At 44.1% G+C, this 23,848-nt stretch overlaps 1 protein-coding gene across 2 annotated transcripts in view; it reads left to right on the top strand.

Moving 5' to 3' along the window:
* LOC139570709 (inositol polyphosphate-5-phosphatase A-like) overlaps positions 1 to 23,848 on the top strand; it is a 189,605-nt gene that overhangs the window by 143,523 nt on the left and 22,234 nt on the right. For both annotated transcript variants that reach the window (XM_071392841.1, XM_071392840.1), the window contains exons 10-11: positions 14,874 to 14,969; positions 15,376 to 15,450. In XM_071392841.1, the coding sequence (XP_071248942.1) occupies positions 14,874 to 14,969; positions 15,376 to 15,450 (171 nt within the window). The remainder of the gene's footprint in view (positions 1 to 14,873; positions 14,970 to 15,375; positions 15,451 to 23,848) is intronic.

The raw sequence follows: 23,848 nt of genomic DNA, 5'->3' as shown, positions 1-23,848 counted from the left end.
TTGTTTACAAACTATAGTTCTGGCAAGTCGGTTATGACATCTACTTTGTGCATGACACAAGTAATTTTTCCAACAGTTGTTTACAGACAGATTATTTCACTTATAATTCACTGTATCACAATTCCAGGGGGTCAGAAGTTTACATACACTAAGTTGACTGTGCCTTGAAACAGCTTGGAAATTTCCAGAAAATGTTGTTATTGCTTTAGAAGCTTCTGATAGGCTAATTGACATTATTTGAGTCAATTGGAGGTGTACCTGTGGATATATTTCAAGGCCTACCTTCAAACTCAGTGCCTCTTTGCTTGACATCATGGGAAAATCAAAAGAAATCAGCCAAGACCTCAGAATTTTTTTGTAGACCTCCACAAGTCTGGTTCATCCTTGGGAGCAATTTCCTAACAATTTCCAAATTTCACATTCTTACAATAAAGTGGTGATCCTAACTCACCTAAGACGGAATTTTTACTTGGATAAAATGTCAGGAATTGTGAAAAACTGAGTTTCAATGTATTTGGCTAAGGTGTATGTAAACTTCCTACTTCAACTGTAGCAAGCTTGCAGTCATCATGAATCAAGTCGACAATCTACTGGCAAATCCTTTTCAATCCTTGTCATAAAAAGAGAAGAGAAATTATAGATAAAATGTATCGGTGCTCAACGGCCATTGGACATAAACATTACACAACAAGTTGTAAATCGCAAATTCAACAACGAGTGGTTTGGAAGGAATCAGTGGCTGACTGCAAGCATTGCAAAGCAATTACTAGCCTGCTATTCATTGGAGTGTATCTGTGGTCCAAGTCTGGGTTTAAGGGCCTCCTTTACAAGCTTCAAAGGATAAACATTCAACTTTGGCCATGCTGTCAATCCAGCTTGACTTCTGCCGCGCTCAAAACAACTGGAAACTCAGAAATCTCAGACTTCAGTGAGTTCAAGACTACTGGGAACTCGAGGGGGAAAGAAATAGCTCAGACTGGGAAAATACGTTTTGAACAGTCATCCAACTCGGAATTCCAAGTCGGGAACTCTGTTCTCTTTCTAGAGCTATGACCTGAAGAACACTAATGTTATGATTCGACCTTGTTTTTGCCGAGTTCCCAGTTGTCTTGAAAGCACCATAAATCCAGAGGATGCCAGACTTTGACAAAATTTACCAACGAAGGACCTGTTCAAGTGAGCACAGCACAACAAGGTGAGTCCAAATATGTCTTGTATGCTGTGGCGTAAATTATGTAATATTCCAGGGAGATAGTATTACTTTCTTAGTAACAGTATTCATAACTATGTTGTGTAGTAAGCCGTTAGTAGCCCATGTGCCTCACCCTAATAATTTGGTACCTTTTCCACTCATAATTTAGCCTACTGTTCTGACTTGGTGGTGCACATGTATCCTATAGCCTGTTTTAGAGAGATGTCATCAAATATTGTAAGAGCTTTCATTGTCTGCTTATATGCCCCCTTTATTTATCCTGCAGTTCTGACTTTGTGTACAGGGAGAATACTGTAAGAACAGCCCATGTTCTGAATTCTGTCGCTGTATTTTTCAAAAGCTCTGAACAAATAGTTAAATTGACTGTGTCCGTCCTAGCTCGCTCATTAATGTCTTAATCTAAATTACGGATTACCTCTTATAGGCTTGTCGTCCCCTTATGCCATAGTTTGTACATCTCAATTGTCAGTAGAAACCACATTTGTTTAAGCAAGCCAGCCATATCAGCTATGTTTTTTTTAAAGGTAGTAAATGAGGCTGAATGAACTGTTTCGCTGCCAGACATAGTTCTCTGCTGATCGCCAGGTGTAACAGTGGTAAAGTGTTGGGACTCTGCTGTTGAGACAGCTTTATGTAGACCCTAACAGTTTGTGGGCACCATTTGTCACCATTATAGTCCAATTAATGTATTGTTTAGTGTTGTGTTGTGGCTTTGCTGGCATGCATCTAAAATAAAAATTTTGAGCGTGCCCCACCAAGATTTACATGCTAAAATCGCCACTGGATCAGCCTAGATTTATATTATCCATATAAAATACAGTTTAGAAATCTACTACAGAGGCATCTTTGCCAGAACAATAATAGGCTACCTGGCAATTTTATTGATCATTTTCACATTTTTAATAGGCCTAGTTTAGGTGGCTACTGCCTATATAAGATAGCTGTAACATCGCGCTGCCTTCAATATTATGGGATGAAGATCTAAGACCATTCTGACTAATTAAATGCAGTATTTGTGAGGAAGAACTTGGCAACGAGTGTTCTGTGGACATGCAGCCTTCCATAGTGATAGTGTGTGGTGCAGAAAGACCGTGCTTTCCATCCGATCCTCTGCTGCATACAGGTTGGTAGGCCGTATGATTCTGCTTGTTCTGTGTAATCCAAAGAAGTGGCATTGTATCCCTACCTGATATTGGCTGCTAACATGAAGGACTTTCTGCTGAAAATGCAGGTGTAAAACTCAGTTTATTTCTGTATCTTAAGTTTTGAAAATGCGTTGCCGTTTATGGCTGTAATGACAGGCTACATTTTCCGCAGCCGCTGCTTTTTGGGGTTTGTGTGTCATAATGTTTAAGAACCACTGAGTTAGCGAACAGATTGCTGATTTGCTGTACAACTATTGGATCGGGTGCAGCTCAAATGTCAAATTGTTGGGAGAAAGGATTGCCATACATGTCCAGCTCCAAAAATGGTTTGGTGATCGAGAATATTAACTGTTTACTTTGCAAGCTCACCAGCAATGGGGCATCGAGCACCAATTACTAGCATAGGCTTACTTGTCTTTTGTTATGTCAAAATTGCTTGAAGTGTATCATCAAGTTATGAAGCTTGCATTTGGAATTTGTTCAAATGAATTATTACTTAATCAAAATATGTTGTAGAAAAAAATATGAAAAGGGCAGTCTGGTAAACTCAATAAATATACAGATTTGTAGTTGAACGAATCATAGCACGTAGAGATTTTTTATTTTTTACTTGTGACTCGACTTTATCTTGGAATGCACGACTTGGATTTGACTCAACCCGTTCGTTCTACTTAGGGCTCAGACTTAAGAGTCGGACCTTGTGACCTGAGACTTGCTTGTGACTTGATCCCACGTCTGATATGTGATAAATGAAAATTAGGCCCGCACCCGACCCTAACCCGCGATTATAGAAAATGTGCTGTATAGTCAGATGGCTGATCGATTTTTTGACAGGCCTTTTTAGATAGACCTATGTTTCTGCTTATAATGTCCGACATTTTGTTTGGCTATTTGTTAGTCAACTTGTATATATTTAGATACATGCAGCATCTCTTCTGTCATTACTTGTTGCCTTAGGAGACGAAGTCAACCCTTGCTCACCAGAATGTCATAAATCGATTGAACGAATGCTTCAATGTAGTTGATATCGGTAAAGTTTGTTTTCTCTTTCTGCTTTCATCTCTGCTTCTCTCGTGCAGCAAAGATGTTTAGCGAGTGGGCCCACCGGGGGAGAAAATGCAATAGGGGGAAAAAAAAAAAAACATGAATGATTTCCGTGCAAAATTTCTAAATGACATCAGTTTGACCGGTTTTAAGGAAATTAAAAGCTGTTAAAATGACCCAACATGTTTCTTTTTCAGTTCGTCTTTGATGCATATTTTATGTGGTTGAAATACTATCCGTTTTTATGATGCTGATAAAGATAGCACCGCCACCTTTACAGATGGTCTGTAACTGCACATTCATTCTCTCAAGATGCTGAAAGAAAGAAATCATATTTCTCCACTCCTGTTCCCGAGTCAGAATTTTTGGTGCATCATTTTACTGCAAGAAATGCTTAATTCTGCAGGAGTTAATATTGTATTAGGATATGTGAGAGGTAAGTTTTAATGTCACGTGCACAAGTACAGTGAAATGCCTTACTTGCAATAGACCTACAGTCAGTGTCCAGATTTCAGTTAGGCTACTATTCCATTTAACCCATCTGAACAGTAAGTACAATTCCCTTGACGTGCCATTTTGAAGTCCCCATCTTGTGACTCTCAAATTTTTAAAGCACATTACAATCATGACACAACATAGCCAGCACTGCTATCCTCCTCATTTACCACATAACCAAATATTTTCCCAACATTACCACTACTGTTCTGGCCCTCCCTTCTATTTCTTTTTAACTCTCCATTTCACATCTTTTCTCTTATTTAATTAAACTTGTCCTTTTTTTAAAATCCTCAGTGGATTGATAACTTTTTCTGCTCAAGCTACCGAAAGCGTTTTAAGCGTTTGCCAATTGGCGTGTATTTCACACGCTACGGTTAGGCCCTAAAGCTTAGGCTTGCTACGCACTAACGCCAGATAAAAATAATGAAAGAAAAACCTCAATGTATGTAGCCTATAGATATGAATTGCACAAGAATTATACATGTATGCATTGTTTTCTCTTTATTCAACCCGCCCCCCACCCACCCGCCCGCCCACATTATTTCATGACCCTAAACCCGTCCGCCCCGCGGATATGACCGCAGGGACTACGGGTTATAAGTCAACCCGCGCATCACTAGTGTGTGTGTGTGTGTGTTTGCTTGCATGTGTTCTTCCATGACTGTAATCATGTATTTATGCCTTCGTGTGATACACACACATTTCTCTTCAAATAGGCTGGAAAGAGTCATTTAGGGTTGTTGATGCACAACTGTCTTGGCTCGTGAGCCTGTTTCTGGGTAAATAATATTCACTGCCTGGTCCCTTTTTGCCACAGCCTTTGATTAGCGTGTGTGCTAACGTGGGCCCTGCTATTAATCAAAACAGAGGGAGTGTAATTAAGTATACACTACATTAGTCAGGCTAATTAATTTTGTGGGCCATCCATCCGTTAGCCACTGGGCTAGCACTGATTGGGCCTCTGTTCCGGGGGACCCTGGACACCAGGGACTGGGGGGACTGTGACCCTCCTTGGCTGCCGTCACACACATGCACATGTGCACCCACACACATGCATATTTACGTGATTGAGAGGACACACGCATATTCACGTCTTTGAGCACACACACACACACTACTGCCTACTATCTCCCCAAATCCCACAGCAGGTGGGAGTTTCCTACTTAACCAAACTTAACAAAATCTCTATCACATACACGATGTTGTGATACATTGAGAATCTCATTGTATCTCTTAGCAGCACCATCTTAGGTTTTTAAACCCACATTATGACGGACAATGAGGCCTGCAGTAATCCAAAAATAGGGATTACGAGATACATTTGTGAGGTCTTCATGATACCTTCATGAGGCCTTGTCACGTGACTAGATGTTGATTCTCGATCAAATTTTATCAGCTCGTATCTCAGACAAAGATGTGTCTATATGAAGATAAACCTTCATGATCTGGGTAATTCATCACAGAGGCCCCATTATATGAGAGAGAGCCCATCTGGATCGAGTGAGATTATTCCCCCTGAGACAAAAGAGCCTGTTTTCTCCTCTCCTTCTTATTCCTCTGTTTGCTTGCCATGCTAATGGAAACACAGAGCGAGAGTTCAGTGACGAGGGAGGAACTTGAGCGATGTCGCTTTGATCAGGATGCCGTTCCGCAATAAAAACACTCTGCAAATGAAGAACAAGCAGTGGCTTCTGTTGGTCCTCCTCATCAACAACAGCCTCATCATCAACAAGAGCTGCAGCCATTGTGTTACTGTCCCGGAGCTGCTGGCAGCTGGGCCGGCCATGCCAGGGGTAAATGACATGGTGTGACAGGGGGTGAGGGCAGCGCCTGGCACCAGTGGTCACCCACCGCCCCCCTCAGACCGTAGCGTCGTGGCCTCTGGTCCTTGGTTGGGCTGGGCCGTAGCCCCATTGACCCCTCAGTCAATGATGCCACACCTGCTGGTCACTCTGGCTACCCCACCTTCTTAGTCTCTAGTGGGGCTTTAGTTCTCTCATTCGCATTTTATCATTTATGTCCTCACACACTTATCTCACACTTTTTTTTTCTCTCATCCCAAGTTTCTGTCAGCTGGCTCGCTCACTCACCCTCTTTCACTCTCTGCCTGTCTTTCTCGATCATCTCCCCCCCCCCCCCACCCCAATCTCCATCTCGCTCTCTTTCTGAATGCAGGAGGTTTTTTTGTCCTCATTCTTGGACTTTTTTTCTCCATCCTCCTCTCCTTTCTCCTGACAAGGCCCCCAACATTCCGGAGCACTGATCATTCGTCTTTAACGGCTCAGGAAAGCTTTTCACTCCGGGGGGGGGGGGGGGGTCGAAGAAAAGGAACAAGCCGATTTGTCTAGCGGAGGGGGCTCTAGTCTCCCTGAAAGGTTTGGCGTTAAATTGGGTCAGGAAGGCAGGTTACGCCACAATGGGGATATGAGGATATTAGCTAAACGCACATGGCCAGGCAGACAGACAAGCATGTTCTAATATAGTCTTGTCATATGAGCTTAGAGCTGCCTAGCTGCCACCCCCTAGGATGTGTGTGTGTGGCGATATTAGGCTGTCTGAGTGTACATGGTTGTAGACAAGATGAGCGCTATTATGATGAATTATGAGATGAATGCTGGAGTTTGAGTTTCCCTATGGATCTTATCGGTTTTGTCTCGTCTCCCAACGCACTAGATAGACACTTTTTCACAGAGTCATCCTCGCCTCTATCATAGTCAAAAATGGAGCCCGTCCATGCAGCACAGCAACTGCTAACAGTGGGTTTTTATTTAGTTCCATATTAAATGTGGCATAAACTGTTGAGGATAAGGTCGTCTTTGTGCCTGGTGCATAGTGCCTTGCTTGTATGATGTCAGTCTATGTTTGACTAATGCAGTGCTGGAGGGGGTTACACACACACACACACACACACACACACACACACACACACACACACACACACACACAGCCATTCCATTTCCTCCACCCTGTGATGGAGTTTACATAAGGTTCTGTCCCCCCCGTGAAAGTTCTCCAAGTCATCTCTGTTCCAGCTCAAAATAAGTCAAACTTAATTTGCGAGTTAACGTTGTTAACATTTATACCGTTCTATTTTATATCAATCATATCAAGCAAATCCTACTTTCATGGGCAGTTTCTCGGTAGCACAACGTATTCATTACATATCAACATCTGGGATAGATATCCAATTAGAAGTTAATGCTGTTTGAACGGAGAATGTAAAGAATGCAATATCCATCCAAAGAAGATGGAGAGATCTGATTCATGGAGTTGGATAGGCTATAGATACTGTCAGTCATAGAGAGGTGGTCCCACAGAGTGTCTCTTTGTAGCACAGCTGTAAACCCAGCGTTGGCACCTAGGGCTTTTAAACAACTCTGCTCAGTGACATGAGGAGTCTCTCAGCTCTTTTCACAGCCCTCCGATAAATACCCCATCATATTTAAGAGGCCCCATTTTTAAGTGGCACAGTGAGAAGTCACGGGCCTCTTTCTACAACCCCCCCCCCCCCAGTGATTTATCTGTGAAAGCCATATTGGCCTGGCTCTTTGAGGAGGTGCTCGTCTTTGTCTTAGAGGAGGCCCGAGACAATCCATTTCAGGCCCATTTCACCTACAAGACTTTCCTTTCAGGGGACTGTTAGGCTGAGAGGCACTGGGCTGTCCTAACATCTGTTTGTGTCCAGAACCAGGCGGGGCCCGGAGCACAGCGCGCCTCGGCCGGCCCCCTTCTCCTCTCCCTGGGGGTCTTTGTTCCCCGATTTCATGCTATCAGAGAAGCAGCATGTTTTCCTGCGCAGAGCTGTCAGGGGCATAAAGGGACCCCGAGTGGGGTCACATCTAGAGGGATGGTCATGAAAAATGTGTAAAATGTATCACAAAGCCCACCCACAAGATGGTTGCCTAGCGCGTCGCGGGGTAGCAGGGCTGCTCTGTATACCTTTCTTTCCCCTTCGCCGGGCTGAATTACACCACAGGGCTCCCCTGCGGCCCTGCCGGACAAGCCGCATCGTTTAGATGCCCCTAAACAAATGAAAGGGTGGCGCTAGCTTCCGAATGAATCCTTGTTCTTTGTCTCCGGGGAGGCATTGTGACGGGGTCTTTAAAAAAATAATAATAATAATAATAAAAAAGATTGAATACAGTATTATAAACTCTTAAGTTCCTTTACTTACATAGATCTCATTTAGTTTCCTGACTGCATTACTTAGTAGCTATGTAGATAAACCCAGGGCCCTAGTTATAATCCTGTATTAAGTTTTAGTTAAAGCCTAATAGTAATTCTCTGGGCCCTACTTATGTGCATGAAATGTGTTTGTTTGTTTGACTTTATCCTTCATGCTGAGGCAGGTGTGCTGTTATTAGACAACAGAAGCGCCATCCAATTTTGGAGTAGTTTAGCGGTTAAAGCCCTGCCCTCTTCATTAGGTCATGCAACGGAGAACTTTTGAAACATTTTTTTTTTTTCACCGGAAAACATAAAGGAGTGTTTCGTATTGGACAATTTCAGCTTAGTCCTTCCCTGTGTCAGTCGGTTTTCATTGCGTTTGGTGCCTACTGAACACAGCCCAGGTCTCACCCTCCAGAGGGGACAGGAGGATTAGAGCTTCATTAATTGTTCAGCCAGGATCGCTATTGATCAGTGCGGTAATGAACTCCATGCAGAGCCTCTGGTCTCTTTAATAGAGCACCAGTGATCACCTCTCCAATATTCTCTAATTGACCTTCCAACAACAAACCCCCTCCACACACACAACCTCACTCTCTAGGCTAGCTGAAATTAGTCACTAGCTAGTGTGGAATGAGCAAAAAGTTTTGGATTATATGTGAGTAAATACAACTCCCAACAGTGCTAAGTGAGTGTGTAGGATCTGTAATTGCCACAAAGCTGCGTCTTTGTTTTTTTTTTGTTTTTTTACGTTGTACCACACAGTAATCATCACCTGATGTTTCAATTTCACTTCCATGTTGTATTTTTCATTGGGAGGATAGGTTTTCTTCTGAGATGTGAAAAAGTATTAATTGCACAAACATTGACGTCCATTCCGAAACTTGTATCGAACAACGTTCAAATGAGGCATTATCCCAATAAGGGAGGCGAGCTGTTGAAAGGAAGGGTTTGACTGTAGGGACTGACTATAGGCCTATTGCGTTTCGGGAGAGTAACTCCTGTGCGTTAAACAGCCTTGCGGACATCTGCCGTGATTGGTTTCAAACTGCTGACTTAAAGTGTCAGAGGGGAGGTGGGCCGGCCGAGGTTTTCAGATGAAATCTTTCATTAGGCTTTCTTTGTACAGGTGGCAGTAACGTGGCAGTAGCCAGGCCTGAGACAATGACTCCTCTTACTTTGCCTAATACGTTCCCAACCTCCTTTACTGCCACCACTTTATACACACACAATGAAGCATCTGGTGGCCTTTTCCTGTTGAGAAGTCTATCGTCAGCCATTGTGGTGGTAAAATGTGTGTGATTGGGGAGGTTTTGTCTGTTTCATTGCTTTCGCAAGTGTGTATGAGATAATGTTGAGTGTGGAATGAGTGTATGTTTGGAAGGTTGGTAAAGTTGGCTATATTAGCAATTTGTGCGTGTTGGTGTGATATGGGGGGGGGTACTGCTGTGTGCCTGCTCCCAGCTCCAGGGGTGAGTCTACTCTGGAACCCCCAGAAGGGTGAGGTCGTGGGGTCAAAGTGATGAATTTTTATGGGGCTGTTCCCTGTGTTTCAGCCCTGTCCCTTTCTCTACGCGCTGCACTGCCTCTCAAAGACAACTAAGCAGGGCAATTTGTCCTGCGGGGGCTCCTGGAGAATGGGCGAGCAGAGGAGTTAAATACCAGGGGGGGCGAACACACACACAGTCACACACAGTCACACACCCCACCCCTCCATCCTGTTGTCCTGAATGATTTGTGGCCTGTCCATTATGCTTCGGAAAGGACAAATACATTCGGCAGGGCCCTGAAGGAAGGACAGGGGCAAGAATGGCACCCCTCCCAATGCCACCCGTTGTTTTAGAGAAGTTTCCCAGATGTTATAATGCACAAGATAAATAGGGCACATTATCATTACCTCGCGCACCCCTTTTACCTCACCTCGTTTGAGAGGGGGCGTTGCGCACTTGGAGACCCCCCAGTGCGGCTTGCTATCACCGTACTTCAGCTCTCACACTCTGTGGCTCATGGGAAGCAATGAGAGTGTATTTATGTATCATTATGTGTGGTGGGAAATGCTCAGGCGAGACAGTGAGGAGGGTCGACCATTCTTTCGACTAGAAAGACGCCCATGCATGGTCCCTCCTGAGTTACCTCTAACCTAGTGTGAGTCTAGGTCAGAAATAGGGTAACGCGCTAACTGTGAGGGTAGCAGGATAAAGCCACAGTCAGGGTCCATAATAAATAGTCTCAGGGTAGGACTGCTGATCTCTGATCAGGTCCACCTGTCCTGTCCATATAATCGTATCCATTATGATATAAAAGGCAAAACTGACCCTAGATCAGCACTTCTACTCCTACTGAGACTGTTTTGTGTACAATCACCCCCCCCCCCCCATGTTAAATCCCCCCTCCTAGTTCTTCATCCATGGCATTGATGAATCCACTGTGTTTAGTGGGATTAATTAGCAACCCGCAGGGAGAGTGTGTGGAGCTCTCTGGCTGGACTCCAGGCAGGCTGGGTGGGGAGGGTCAGTCCTGATTTAAAGGCTCCCTGGGTAATGGGTGGCAGGTGGGGAGGACATTTGTTTTTGCCCACTTTGGATCTGAGTGCCTCACCGGTAGGGCAGATGTCTCAATCATGCATGCAGTGCAAGCTGATTAGGGGAGGGAAGAGAGGAGGAGCGCGCAAACCTGCCAACCCTTGGCACCACTCAGGAGCGGGTTGGCAAGTCCCCTCACACAGTGGTGGGAAAATAATGGCATGCCGTGACAATGCCACCCCCCCCCACCCACCCCCACCCGGTGACACAAAGGCCAGCCCTGCCCCATCCCCCCTCGGCGTAATGGAGAAGGATCTCTTTAAGCAACAGCAGCCCAAGGGCCATATTCCAACTCATTGTCGCTTCTCGCTCTCTCCTCAAAAATCGAGATTTAATCGCACTCAATGGGTTATTATATTGGGCGGAATGGGGATGGTGGGAGAGTGAACAGTAGGCATGGGAAATTACTGGATGGGAATCACCCAGTGGTGGGGTTGAGTGTCCAGGCTCTTTGGCGTAAATCCAATAAAACCACCATTGCGCATTGCTATGCCAGGGCAGTCACCTGGCACACTGTCATGCCCGTGGACCGCTGGGACGTTACAAGCCTTGGACTGGGGCGTGGAGGAGAGGACGAGACATATTACCTCAGATACAGGGGGATGTGCTATCTTGAAACCAATACAGCAGTGTTTCCCAAACCTCTCCTTGAGTACCCCCAGCTGTTCCACCTAATTGACGTATTCCAGAACCAGCACACTTGTTTTAATGAAGGGCTTGGCGATTAGTTGAATCGGGTGTGCTTGTACGGCAAAAGGTCTGTGCATTTGGAGGGGTTGGTCGAGAAGAGGTTTGGGAAACACTGCCATATCCGCATGCACAGAGATTTGTTATGCATGCCTACACGCGGTATTGGATGTGCTGAATGGAAGGTATATCAGGGCAAGAGGGGGGATACTGGCTTTGAATATACAGTAGGTTGTCTTAGGTGTGGGAATGGCGTGTCAGATGGGTTGTGGCTAGGTTGAATGGGGGTTGCGGCATGGTTTTGTTGGTTGTGTCAGTGTTGTGTTTGCGTTGGGCTCAGCAGAGCTCCTCCATCTGTTTGAGGGGCTGGATCAGGAGCAGAAGGGGAGAGACGGTCGGTGTGCCTGTGCTTTGAAGTGGGACAGATTGCTTTAACCTTGTCTCTTAAAAGAGCAGCTGGAATAGAGAGGTCTTTTCACCACCCATTTCCTTCTCGGACACTGATGAGATTATTCCATTGAAGCCCAAAGCAAGCGCCATCCCCCCAAGATGCACCGGGGCAACCTCTTATCTAACCCCTCCACAAACAGGCCCTCTGTCTCCTGTGTTGACCTGTGACCCACGATGCAAAGCTTTGCCGGGCCGGGGACTCTCTTTGTATGGGCTGTTGGAGATTATTGGCGTTCCGAATGCAGTGAAGACATCCCACTGTACATACTTGTTTACCTTCCAAACTTCTCATCCCTGACAGCTGTCCAGTCTATTTTTCTTCTTTTCCCCCACATCCTCATGTATCAAATGAAAAGCCTATTGCTTAACTCAAATTAGTTCTGTTAATATCATTTGGGGAGTCAATGAGAGCATGTTTAGATCTAATATGTTTAAAAGACAGGCGCTTTGATCGGCCCAGCCACCGGCCCTACTTGAAGAGAGAGCTCTGTTCAGGAGCCTCCCTCTCGCTCTCTCGTCTCTTACCCAGGGTGCCTATTACCAGATGCATGATCCACAATTAGCGGCAGTGAGCTTGGGTTAACTCGTGGTCAACATCTGTCCTCGTTTTTTTTCTTTGCTTGAGGATATTTTTTTACATTGAATTTCTTATATCTGAGAACACCTGGTCTCTCCTTTCAGTCCCGTCCTGCATTTATCTATAAGACTTAAGCGACGGCATGGCGTTCTCATTTACACTGCCTCTTCGTTAGGTTAGGGGGGGGGGGGGATCTCATGACTAAGGTCCCTGCAATGGTCAAAGGGCTGGTGGGTCGGTAGGCTAGGCTGATCTAAATTAGGGATGGGGGGTTATAGAGAGTATGTAGGAGGTTTAGTAGAGGGAGGTTGTTTTTCTCCGAGGCCAAAAGAGCGCACTGTGATCAATGGCGTACAATCAGCCGCCTCAGACTCCCATGACTCACTGATCAGTCATAGTCAATGAACACATAAATGAATCAATCAATAACGTCAGGCCTGGCCACGGAACTGCTTAACCTGAACCACTGTGAGGACAGACCACCACCAAAACTGCTGGGTGTGTAGGGGACGCAGATTGTAGACTAAACAAGTTGCATAATTTGTTCTGCATAATTAGGCAGATTTTCACTGTAGGCGCACTATTCTGAAAAACATATTTGTTTCTCAAAAACAATTCCTCTCAGATGAACTGGTTTTCTCTAAAATGGTATAGTTTCACCCGGAAAAATGTAAGCCAAGTGAAATAATTTCCCCCTCAATACATGACATTGTGTCATTGTTGCTTTTTCTTGTTGTACCTTCGGTTATTCTGAAAAACATATTTGTTTCTCAAAAACAATTCCTCTCAGATGAACTGGTTTTCTCTAAAATGGTATAGTTTCACCCGGAAAAATGTAAGCCAAGTGAAATAATTTCCCCCTCAATACATGACATTGTGTCATTGTTGCTTTTTCTTGTTGTACCTTCGGTTGAGAGTCAGAAACAGTTGGCGAAAGGTGTGATAGAAAAGCGACAGCATTGTGGACCTACGATCTCATGGCGCTACGCTCTCAGAAGAAATGAGTACAAAAAACTGTGCGCAGGTGTGCTTTTCACTTGCGATGGGGACATATTCATGTATAGTGATAAGCAACATTGACCCTTTCTTGGTCGAGGCCAACGCTCACTGGATTACAGAAATAATTTGAACGTGAATGGAGAGGCCATTTCTGTCCTTCAAATATCTGGGGGGGGTTTTTGTCCAATAAGCTGTGTGGGTTTCTGGCGGTGCTGCTGGCCCTGAAGTGGCCAGGGATTTCTGCTTGGCTGGGTTTTGGATTTGCAAAGCTGACAGAAGGGCTTCGGTTGGGAAGAAGGAGAGCCAAACACTGCTACCAAGTCACTAACTTGAAAGGCTCATTTGAATAAGATACCTTTTTTTCCCAAAAAATAAATACACATATTTGCTAAAATGTCCTGAGGCTCACTTGATGGCTCCATTTTGTTTTCTGATTCGTTTTGAAGTCGTTCAAAGTAAACAATAAAAGATGCCGAAAGAGACACATTTTGGTACGTTTTTTGTAATAATCGTAGAAGTGGATGAAAAATGACATTTGCAGATTGTCTTTTGCTGGTGTGGCTACAATTACTTTTTAACAGGGAAAGTATCTCTGCCTTGCCCTTCTCCAGTTTCTTTGGCCTATTCATTGAACAAAGCTGCTTAAGCGCACTTAAGCGCATTAGCATTTGGATGACAGGGGACCATATTGACCCTGTATTTGGAGGGCCTAAATGAGTGAAAGATGGAGCGATTTGTTAGGGCTTTAGAAACCAGCTTGGGGGGGGGGCCGGGGCCGGGAGCCAGGAACTTCACTTACTGCTCGGTGTTTGTTCTAATCTGGTGTGCCGTTTCGAGCAAGCAAGACTGATTTGTGACATTTCAGTCTAAAGGCCCGTTATATTGGCTTGACCTGATTAACTAATCTGTGCTTTGAATTTCAATCAGGCTGCTGTCCCTGCAGTGTGGTATGGGAACCACTGGCTGAGGGATTACCTCATTCAACTGTCTTCAAACACAGATGGTCGAATGTTTAACTAATTGTTAAAAGAGTCCACAAAGGGGAATTTAACCATGCACACGGTCCACAAGGTCAATACATACGAGGGGGACAGTAAAATTTGGCTTTTTTTGGTTTTGGGGGGAGGTCTTAAAAAATAATTGAAATGCATAGTGGTGTGCATGTGTTCTGTGTGTGGAATATAGAATGGGCATCAGTAATGTGATACAGTATAGCCTTCTGTACTGTAGGCTGTACCTCTTTTCAAGTGTGTACGTTTGTGTGTGTGTGTGTACGCGGGTGCGCATATGTGTGTGAGAGAGATGTACTGTTTTGTCGTCTTTTGTTGCTGTACTTTGATAAATTGCTATCCTTTGACACCACACAATGCACGTTTACATTTGTTTTATCCAAGCCTGTCTTAATCTACCTCAGTATGATATTTTGCTCCATCCTATGAGAAGTAGTGAATCCTGCCACTAACCCCCCCCCCCCCCCCCACGTCTCTCTTCCTTCCTCTCTCCCACTACAGAGTCTGTGCTCCACTGCCACCATGCAGACGGTCAGACTAGGTGACACCAATGAAGTTGACAAGCTAATATTCAGAGAATCTGAGAACGATCGCAAGGTATGCTACATTATTGAAAATGCACTGTACACGCACAATACCTGACATTTCAACGTTTTATCAGAATTACTCATGTGTAGCATCTCACCTGAACACAGAATAGCTTCTTTGTAATGAGAGAAAAATGACACAACCTTTCCCATACATTAGAATCTACAGGCCTTTGCGTGACAAGGCCAGCCTAGTACAGCTTTACAAGGCTTTGCTCCGTTTGGCCCTATAGTGAGAATCAAGCATAAGTGAACAGGTGGCGTTTATATTACACTTCTGACCGAATGAATGCTGCCCCTAACATCACAGCACATTACCCTTCATTAAATTAGTTGAAGCTCTAATTAGGGCTGGTTCAGATGAGGATCGCTATTAATCGGCCCTATATTCTGCTCCCCTCCTCTGCCCCTTTTAGGTTGTACTTCAACTTGAAAAGAAGCTTTTTAATTATATTAACCAGGATGTTTTCCGGGAAAACAATGGGACCCTGGTAAGTCATTCATTTTGTTTTGTAACTCTGGGAGGTTTATTCAATTTGGGGGGGTTTTGCGGACGTTATGATATTCAAAGTAACAGGAATGTGCAACATTTAAAAAATGTCAAAATTAATTGCGAAAACAAGTAAATAAAAGACATTGATGTAATGCAGAATTTGATTTGAGGCTTTGAGGGTTTTTTGAGACGTGGGGTTAGGTAAAATAATTAGGCCACACAGTGGGTGTCATTGTGACGGGACAGAAGCGAGTGGTGCAGATGTTCTGACGGAGGCCCTCACGCCTTCCTGCCTCATATGAACACTGATTTCAAACATCCTCACCGTCCTACCTGAGAGGTCAAACACCTCATGAATGCCTCCAGAATTGACAATCTCCTTGCCTCAGCTCTACCCCTCCCTCTCCCCTCCTCATCCCTCTCCTCCTCCACCCCTCACTCCTCCTCCACCCCTCCCTCACTCCTCTTCTCTACTCCATCCCTCCCTCACGCCTCTTCCCTCTCCTCCATTCATTCATGATTGTCCGTAATCATGGTAGCATCCACATTAATGTAGAAGTGTTCAGAAATGTAAATATCAAATACTGTACGTAGGGGAGTTTATGTCCTCTTTTAATAAGTGATTCAGAAATATCCATATTAAGATTCCCATAGAGGCGAGGAGACACACATAGTACATACCAACTTATGGCGCTTCAATCCTTGGACATATTCATTGGGCACCAAATGGAAGAAAACAGATTGAATCGCAGAGGGACTACCCGGACCTGGTCCAATAATAAAGTAATTTTCGTTTTCTTTGCAAAACAATTTGAAATGTTTTCTGTTGTGTGTGTGCCCTAATGAATACAACCCTGATTCTTAGCATCCTGACCCATCCGCTTGGGACACAATACTCTGAGTGTATGTACAGTGGCAAGAAAAAGTACCCTTTGCAATTAGCTGGACTTCTGCATAAATTGGTCATAAAATTTGATCTCATCGTCATCTAAGTCACAACAATAGACAAACACAGTCTGCTTAAACTAATAAAACACAAACAATTATACGTTTTCATGTCTTTATTGAACACACTGTGTAAACATTCACAGTGGAGGGTGGGAAAAGTATGTGAACCCTTGGATTTAATAACTGGTTGACCCCTCTTTGGCAGCAATAACCTCAACCAAATGTTTTCTGTAGATGCGGATCAGACCTGCACAACAGTCAGGAGGAATTTTGGACCATTCCTCTTTATTTCTGAAAACAAATCTTTCAGAAATATTCTTGGGATGTCTGGTGTGAACCGCTCTTTTGAGGTCATGCCACAGCATCTCAATCAGGTTGAGGTCAGGACTCTGACTGGGCCACTCCAGAAGACGTATTTTCTTCTGTTGAAGCCATTCTGTTGATTTACCTCTGTGTTTTGGGTCATTGTGCTGATGCATCACCCATCTTCTGTTGAGCTTCAATTGGCGGACAGATAGCCTTACATTCTCCTGCAAAATGTCTTGATAAACTTGGGAATTCATTTTTCCATCGATGATAGCAAGCTGTCCAGGCCCTGAGACAGCGAAGCAGCACCAAACCATGATGCTCCCTCCACCATACTTTATAGTTGGGATGAGGTTTTGATGTTGGTGTGCTGTGCCTTTTGTCTCTCCACACATAGTGTTGTGTGTTGTTTCCAAACAACTCAACTTTAATTTAATCTGTCCACAGAATATTTGGCCAGTAGTACTGTGGAACATCCAGCTGCACTTTTGCAAACTTCAGACGTGCAGCAATGTTTTTTTGGACAGCAGTGGCTTCTTCAGTGGCTTCTTCCGTGGTGTCCTCCCATGAACCCCATTCTTGTTTAGTGTTTTACGTGTCATAGACTCGTCAACAGAGATGTTAGCATGTTCCAGAGATTTCTGTAAATCTTTAGTTGACACTCTAGGAATCTTCTTAACCTCATTGAGCATTCTGCGCTGTGATCTTGCAGTCATCTTTGCAGGACGGCCACTCCTAGGGAGAGTAGCAACAGTGCTGGACTTTCTCCATTTATAAACAATTTGTCATACCGTAGACTGATGAACATCAAGGCTTTTAGACATACTTTTCCAAACCTTTCCAGCTTTATGCAAGTCAACAATTCTTAATCTTGGGTCTTCCCGAGATCTCTTTTGTTCGAGGCATGGTTCACATCAGGCAACGCTTCTTGTGAATAGCAAACTCGAATTTTGTGAGTGTTTTTTATACTCACAAACCAACATCTCCAATCTTGTCTCAATGATTGTACTCCAGGTTATCTGATACCTGACTCCAATTAGCTTTTGGAGAAGACAATAGCCTAGGGATTCACATACTTTTTCCAACCTACACTGTGAATGTTTAAATAATGTATTTGATATAGCCAACACACAAATCATTGTATTTTTCTTATTAGTTTAAGCACACTGTGTTTGTCTGTTGTGACTTAGATGAAGATCAGATCTAATTTTATGACCAATTTATGCAGAAATCCAGATACTTCCAAAGGGTTCACATACTTTTTCTTGCCACTGTATGTTCATGCAATTGGACATACATTGCATTCGTGAAGTATTCAGACCCCTTGACTTTTTCCACATTTATCATGGTTTGAACGATGTGCGTATTTTCCAGTCCACAAAATACAGTACAATACAATAGTTATACAGTTCACACCCAAAAAGATTAGCCTACTGGAGCTAGTTAAATGTATTTACCCAAGACAGCATATACTGCAGCTAGCTACATCTATGGCCTTTTATGTTTTTCTGTTGTGCGTAATGTGCAGTAACCTATATCATTTATTGGATAACGGCACAATCATTTGGGCTTTTTTGGGCTTGGGCTCATTAAATGTATTTAATATATGGCTCATCAGGCTCTGGTATCATCAGACTTTTCGATCAAATCTCGAATAAAATCCAGACATAGGCATATTTATATGCTTTAGAATAACACATCTGGTTTTGGCGGGAAATACCGGGTTACCCGTGTGAGAACTGATATACTCTCGGTATGGAACATTTGTAAAATATCGGGAAAATATTAAACCCTTGGCTGTGTTGTGTTTCGGAGGACGCACGACTCGCAACCTTTGCCTCTCCCGAGTTCGTACGGGAGTTGCAGCGATGAGACAAGACTGTAACTACCAATTGGATGCTGGGAAATTGGGGAGAGAAAGGGATAAAAGTAAAATACAAAATAAGAGTTCAATCTTGGTTTCATCAGACCAGAGAATCTTGTTTCTCATTGTTTGAGAGTTGTTTGGGAAACTCCAAGTGGGCTGTCATTTGCCTTTTACTGAGGAGTGGCTTCCGTCTGGCCAATCTACCATAAAGGCCTGATTTGGTGGAGTGCTGCAGAGACGGTTGTCCTTCTGGAAGTTTATCCTATCTCCACAGAGGAACTCTAGAGTTCTGTCAGAGTGACCATCAGGTTCTTGGTCACCTCCCTGACCAAGGCCCTTCTCCCCCGATTGCTCAGTTTGGCCAGGCGGCCAGCTCTAGAAAGAGTCTTGGTGGTTCCTAACTTCCATTTAAGAATGATGGAGGTCACTGTGTTCTCGTGGACCTTCAATGTTGCAGAAATGTTTTGCTACCCTTCCCAGATCTGTGCCTCGACACAATCCTGTCTCTGAGCTCTACGGACAATTCCTTTGACCTCAAGGCTTGTTTTGTGCTCTGACATGCACTGTCAACTGTGGGACCTTATATAGACAGGTGTAAGCCTTTCTGAATCATGTCCAATCAATTGAATTGACCACAGGTGGACTCCAATCTAGTTGTAGAAACATCTCAAGGAGGATCAATGGAAACAGGATGCCAATTTGAGAGAGAACGCCTACACTGATTTAAAGCAGCAATATTTGAGTGATAGGTTTTAAAACTCTGCAGCTGCAATTAGAAAAATAATAATCTGTGCAATAAAAAAAATAAGGAGATCCCCGAAAGCCAGATGGAGATGGGTAAATTAGATGCGCATTCTGTCTTTATATTACTATAGCATAGGCTATGCTGCAGCAAATGCAGGTCTACCTGTCACAAGAAAAAAAGTTACCATGATGAGATGAAAGGTCTACATGCATTGTGAACTGCGCTCCATACTGAGATGGACTGTCTGTCCCCACCCTGAGTGTTGATGATTCATCATGCAGAGGTCGTAGATAAGCTAGATTTAGACATCGCATTCAATTTTACTCCATGCTGTTCATATAAATAATTTATTATAATTTACCGGTTTCTCGGTTATTTATCCTGGGAAAAGGGAGTGGTTTTGGGCGGTAAATCTCCTTTCCCACCATTCAACCCCAGTTGTTGCACAGGTCAAGAGACAAATTGGCGTAATCGGGGAAAGGCGGACACCTAGTCAGTTGTACAACTGAATGACTTCAACTGAAATGTGTCTTCTGCATTTCACCCAACCCCTCTGAATCAGAGAGGTGCGGGGGGCTGCCATAATCGACATCTACATCTTCGGCGCCCGGGGAACAATGGGTTAACTGCCTTGCTCAGGGGCAGAATGACAGATTTTTACCTTGTCAGCTCGGGGATTCGATCCAGCAACCTTTCGGTTACTGGCCCAACGCTCTAACCAATCAAGGTGACAGACAGTGCCAAATTCAATATCGCCTTACCCGGGGTGTGTAATCATTAGTCCAAACAGTTTCTATTATTAAGAACAGTTTTTATTGTAAGACAAGAGTTTATTTTGGACAAATTCAGGTAGGTCTCTCACAATTTGGTTTACTTCCGTTTTTGTAACAGAATTGGTGGAATGAATACACCCCTGATCACCCGCACACACAGTTCACTTTCACAGCAGCCACATACAACATCACTTTGCTCATTATATAATTCCTTCTCGCATCTACACGTTCTCCTCCTCTCACCTTTTTCTTCACTTGTGGACTTCAGTGCAGAACACAACATCTGTCTGTTACCAGGTGCAAAGACCCCTCCAAATAAGACTTTCATACCATAACCGCTAACCCCTACACAGCCTACATCGTTGTCAAGATATTCACGTTATAGTCAACATACTAGAAATAACACATTAGTAAACCCACAATCCAAACCATGTGTACATCACGTAGTAGTGTACAGCAAGCAGTTTAACAGTTACACCGGTGGGCCCCGGTGGCAATAAATTAATAAAACCAAAGGCTTAACTTGACTTGGAAGAGTTGCGGTGTTGGATAGCCTTATCCAGCTAGCTAACATACATAGCATTCGTCTTTGTTTGAGTCGGGTTGTTGAGTATGCTAAATTAGCTGTATTAGCTAAGTAAGCAAAATGTAAACTAAGAAAAAAACAAAAAACATTAATGTGACACATATGACTCTTCAAGTAGTGTCTGTCTGTGTGTATATACTGTAAGTGTATGTGGGGCTGTATGTCTGTGTCTCTTTTAGTATTGGTGTGTGTGTTTATGTGGTGTGTGTGTTGGGCCTCAGGAGGCCCCCACTTCCTTCTTTCCCTCTCCTGTGCAGAGCCCAGCAAGATAAACGGCGTAATGGGGGATCAGAGATAATCTGATGGTCATGGTCTAGTTAAACACACCGTGTTATGATCCTTATAAAACAAACTACCTTTCCAAAAGGATAAATGTTCCCCCCTGCAACCCTCGGAGGAGGGAAAAAAATCCATTGCATCTTTCATCAACTACTAGACTTGTACCAGCTTGACAGAAATGTAATTCGAGGCAGCTCTCAAAAATAATTATTGTATTTTGAGGAGTAATCATTGGTTGGGACATGATTGAATGTGTCCATGCCTATTGACTTTTGCTATGATTAATAGGATTGTTTAATCAATATTCCCATCGAAATTGTATAATTAATTATCCCGAACGCTGTCAGGCCGGGACGATGGAGAGCCCTGATGAGTATTTGGGAAGATTACATTTTCCGGGAGTGGTGGCGTCGAGCGGCATAGGGGCTTGCTCCTCAACGGAGGGGCGGAGGTGAAGGGGGCGGGCGGTGGGGGGATATATGTCCCCGTGGACACGGATTCTGTGGAGACGTGTGCCCCCCTCTACCTCCTATCTATCCAGTAGCGCATCCTCCATCAGGTCGCCTCCCTCCCCTCTCCATCATTGATTTTGTTTCAGTATCTTTTTATTCTAACTTTATCAGTTGTGGTATCAGCTGACGTCCGGGGGAAAGAGGGGGGTGTTTTTGGAGTCCTGTTGCGAGTGATGAACTTTTCTGTCAGGGCCGCTCTTCCTTGTCATGCTCCCTGCGTACTCGCGACATTACTCAAGCCGCAAGAGTTTCCAAATGAACTAAATAAATATATAAATAAAGATCAATCACCTTCCCGGCTAAACTTCTTTCATATTTTACCTGTCAGTTTCCTTAAGTGGTAATACAGCAGAATGCTAAATAATGTGTGACCTTAGCTGGGAAGATAAACATGGAAGGCCAGGGAGAATGGGCTCCTGTGCTGTCTCTTATACCTGAATGCCTTGCTACACTGAAAGGCTCATTGTGCTTTTACTAGTATTGATCAGTTCCTCAGTCTGATCATGAGGTATACAGCATATATATTACTGTATGTACATACTGTACTGTATGTTGATGTCCATGTATGGCTTGTCCTATAAATGTCTCCCAGTCAATGTTTTGGTCTGCAAACGAGCAAAATGTGGATTATAGGAAAAGGCACTTTTGTGTTTTTTGCCCTTGACACAGGTCTGGGAATACACACAATACACACAAAAGTATGTGGACACCTGCTCGTCGAACATCTCATTCCAAAATCATGGGCATTAAGATGGAGTTGGTTCCGCCTTTGCTGCTATAACAGCCTCTACTCTTCTGTTTCCACTAGATGTTGGAATATTGCTGCAGGGACATTTAGCCACAAGAGCATTAATGAGGTTGAGCACGGATGTTGGGCGATTAGGCCTGGCTCACAGTCGGTGTTCCAATTAATCCCGAAGGTGTACGATGTGGTTGAGGTCAGGGCTCTGCATGCCAGTCAAGTTCTTCCACCGATCTCGACAAACCATTTCTGTTTGGACCTCGCTTTTTGCACGGGGGCATTGTCAGGCTGGAACAGGAAAGGGCCTTCCCCAAACTGTTGCCACAGTTGGAAGCGCAGAATCGTCTAAAATGTCATTGTATGCTGTCATCTGGCCCGAACCATGAAAAACAGCCCCAGACCATTATTCCTTCTCCACAAAACTTTACAGTTGGCACTATGCATTTGGGCAGGTAGCTTTCTCCTGACATCCGCCAAACCCAGATTCGTACGTTGGACTGCCAGATGGTTAAGCGTGATTCATCACTCGAGAGAACGCGTTTCCACTGCTCCAGAGTCCAATGGCGGTGAGCTTTACACCACTTCAGCCGACGCTTGTCATTGCGCATGGTGATTGTAGGCTTGTGCGCGGCTGCTCGGGCCATGGAAACCCATTTCATGAAGCTCCTGAAGAACAGTTCTTGTGCTGACGTTGCTTCCAGAGGCAGTTTGGAACTTGGTAGTGAGTGTTGCAACCAAGGACAGATGATTTTTACGTACTTCAGAACTCGGCGGTCCCGTTCTGTGAGCTTGTGTGGCCTACCACTTCGCGGCTGAGCCTTAGACGTTTCCACTTCACAGTAACAGCACTTACCAGTTGACCGGGGCAGCTCTAGCAGTGCCGAAATTTGGCGAACTGACTTGTTGAAAAGGTGGCATCCTATGACGGTGCCACGTTGAAAGTCACTAAGCTCTTCAGTAAGGCCATTCTACTGACAATGTTTGTCTATGGAGATTGAATGGATGTGTGCTCGATTTTATACACCGAATAGCCGAATCCATTAATTTGAAGGGGTGTCCACATACTTTAGTGTATATAGTGTAAGTAAATAAATGAATTAACAATCCCCCTAGAGGTTTTAAGGTATTATGCAATTGATATAACCTTAACTATGATAAGAGAGAGCATAATAGGACTGTAGCCTCTAGCCGGCTGGCTGTTTAGGTTGACCCTCTCAAGGCGCTCGACCATTCCCTATCAGCGACAGTTTATTGATTCCACACCAAGTAATGAAGATTTCATAAAACGAAGAAAAAATATGGCCTGGCAATATAAGCCAAATGTGTGCCGTAAAAATAAAATTAAATGACCTTTCACCTCTGTGTGTACTGATGGCTTTTAATGGCAGCAGGTGTTGTCAGAGGGATAGTTTGACACGGTGTAAATCAAAGCACAATTATGAGCTTGGACAACCACTGGCCGGGTTGGAGGGACAGTCAGCCCAGAGACCTTTATTTCCCTCTGTTCCTGCAACTTCGCCCTCTTATAACAATCACAGCTAGCGTGATTTAGGTGTGTTTTGCTGATCGAGGAGAAGCAAGAAATCTGGACCCTGCATTTCCTCATCTTTCTCCCGTATTGGCTAGCAGCCCTCTCCA

This window comes from Salvelinus alpinus, chromosome 3 (genome assembly GCF_045679555.1).
Source record: "Salvelinus alpinus chromosome 3, SLU_Salpinus.1, whole genome shotgun sequence".
Lineage (NCBI taxonomy): Eukaryota > Metazoa > Chordata > Actinopteri > Salmoniformes > Salmonidae > Salvelinus > Salvelinus alpinus.
This window is presented reverse-complemented; position numbering and strand designations above follow the sequence as displayed.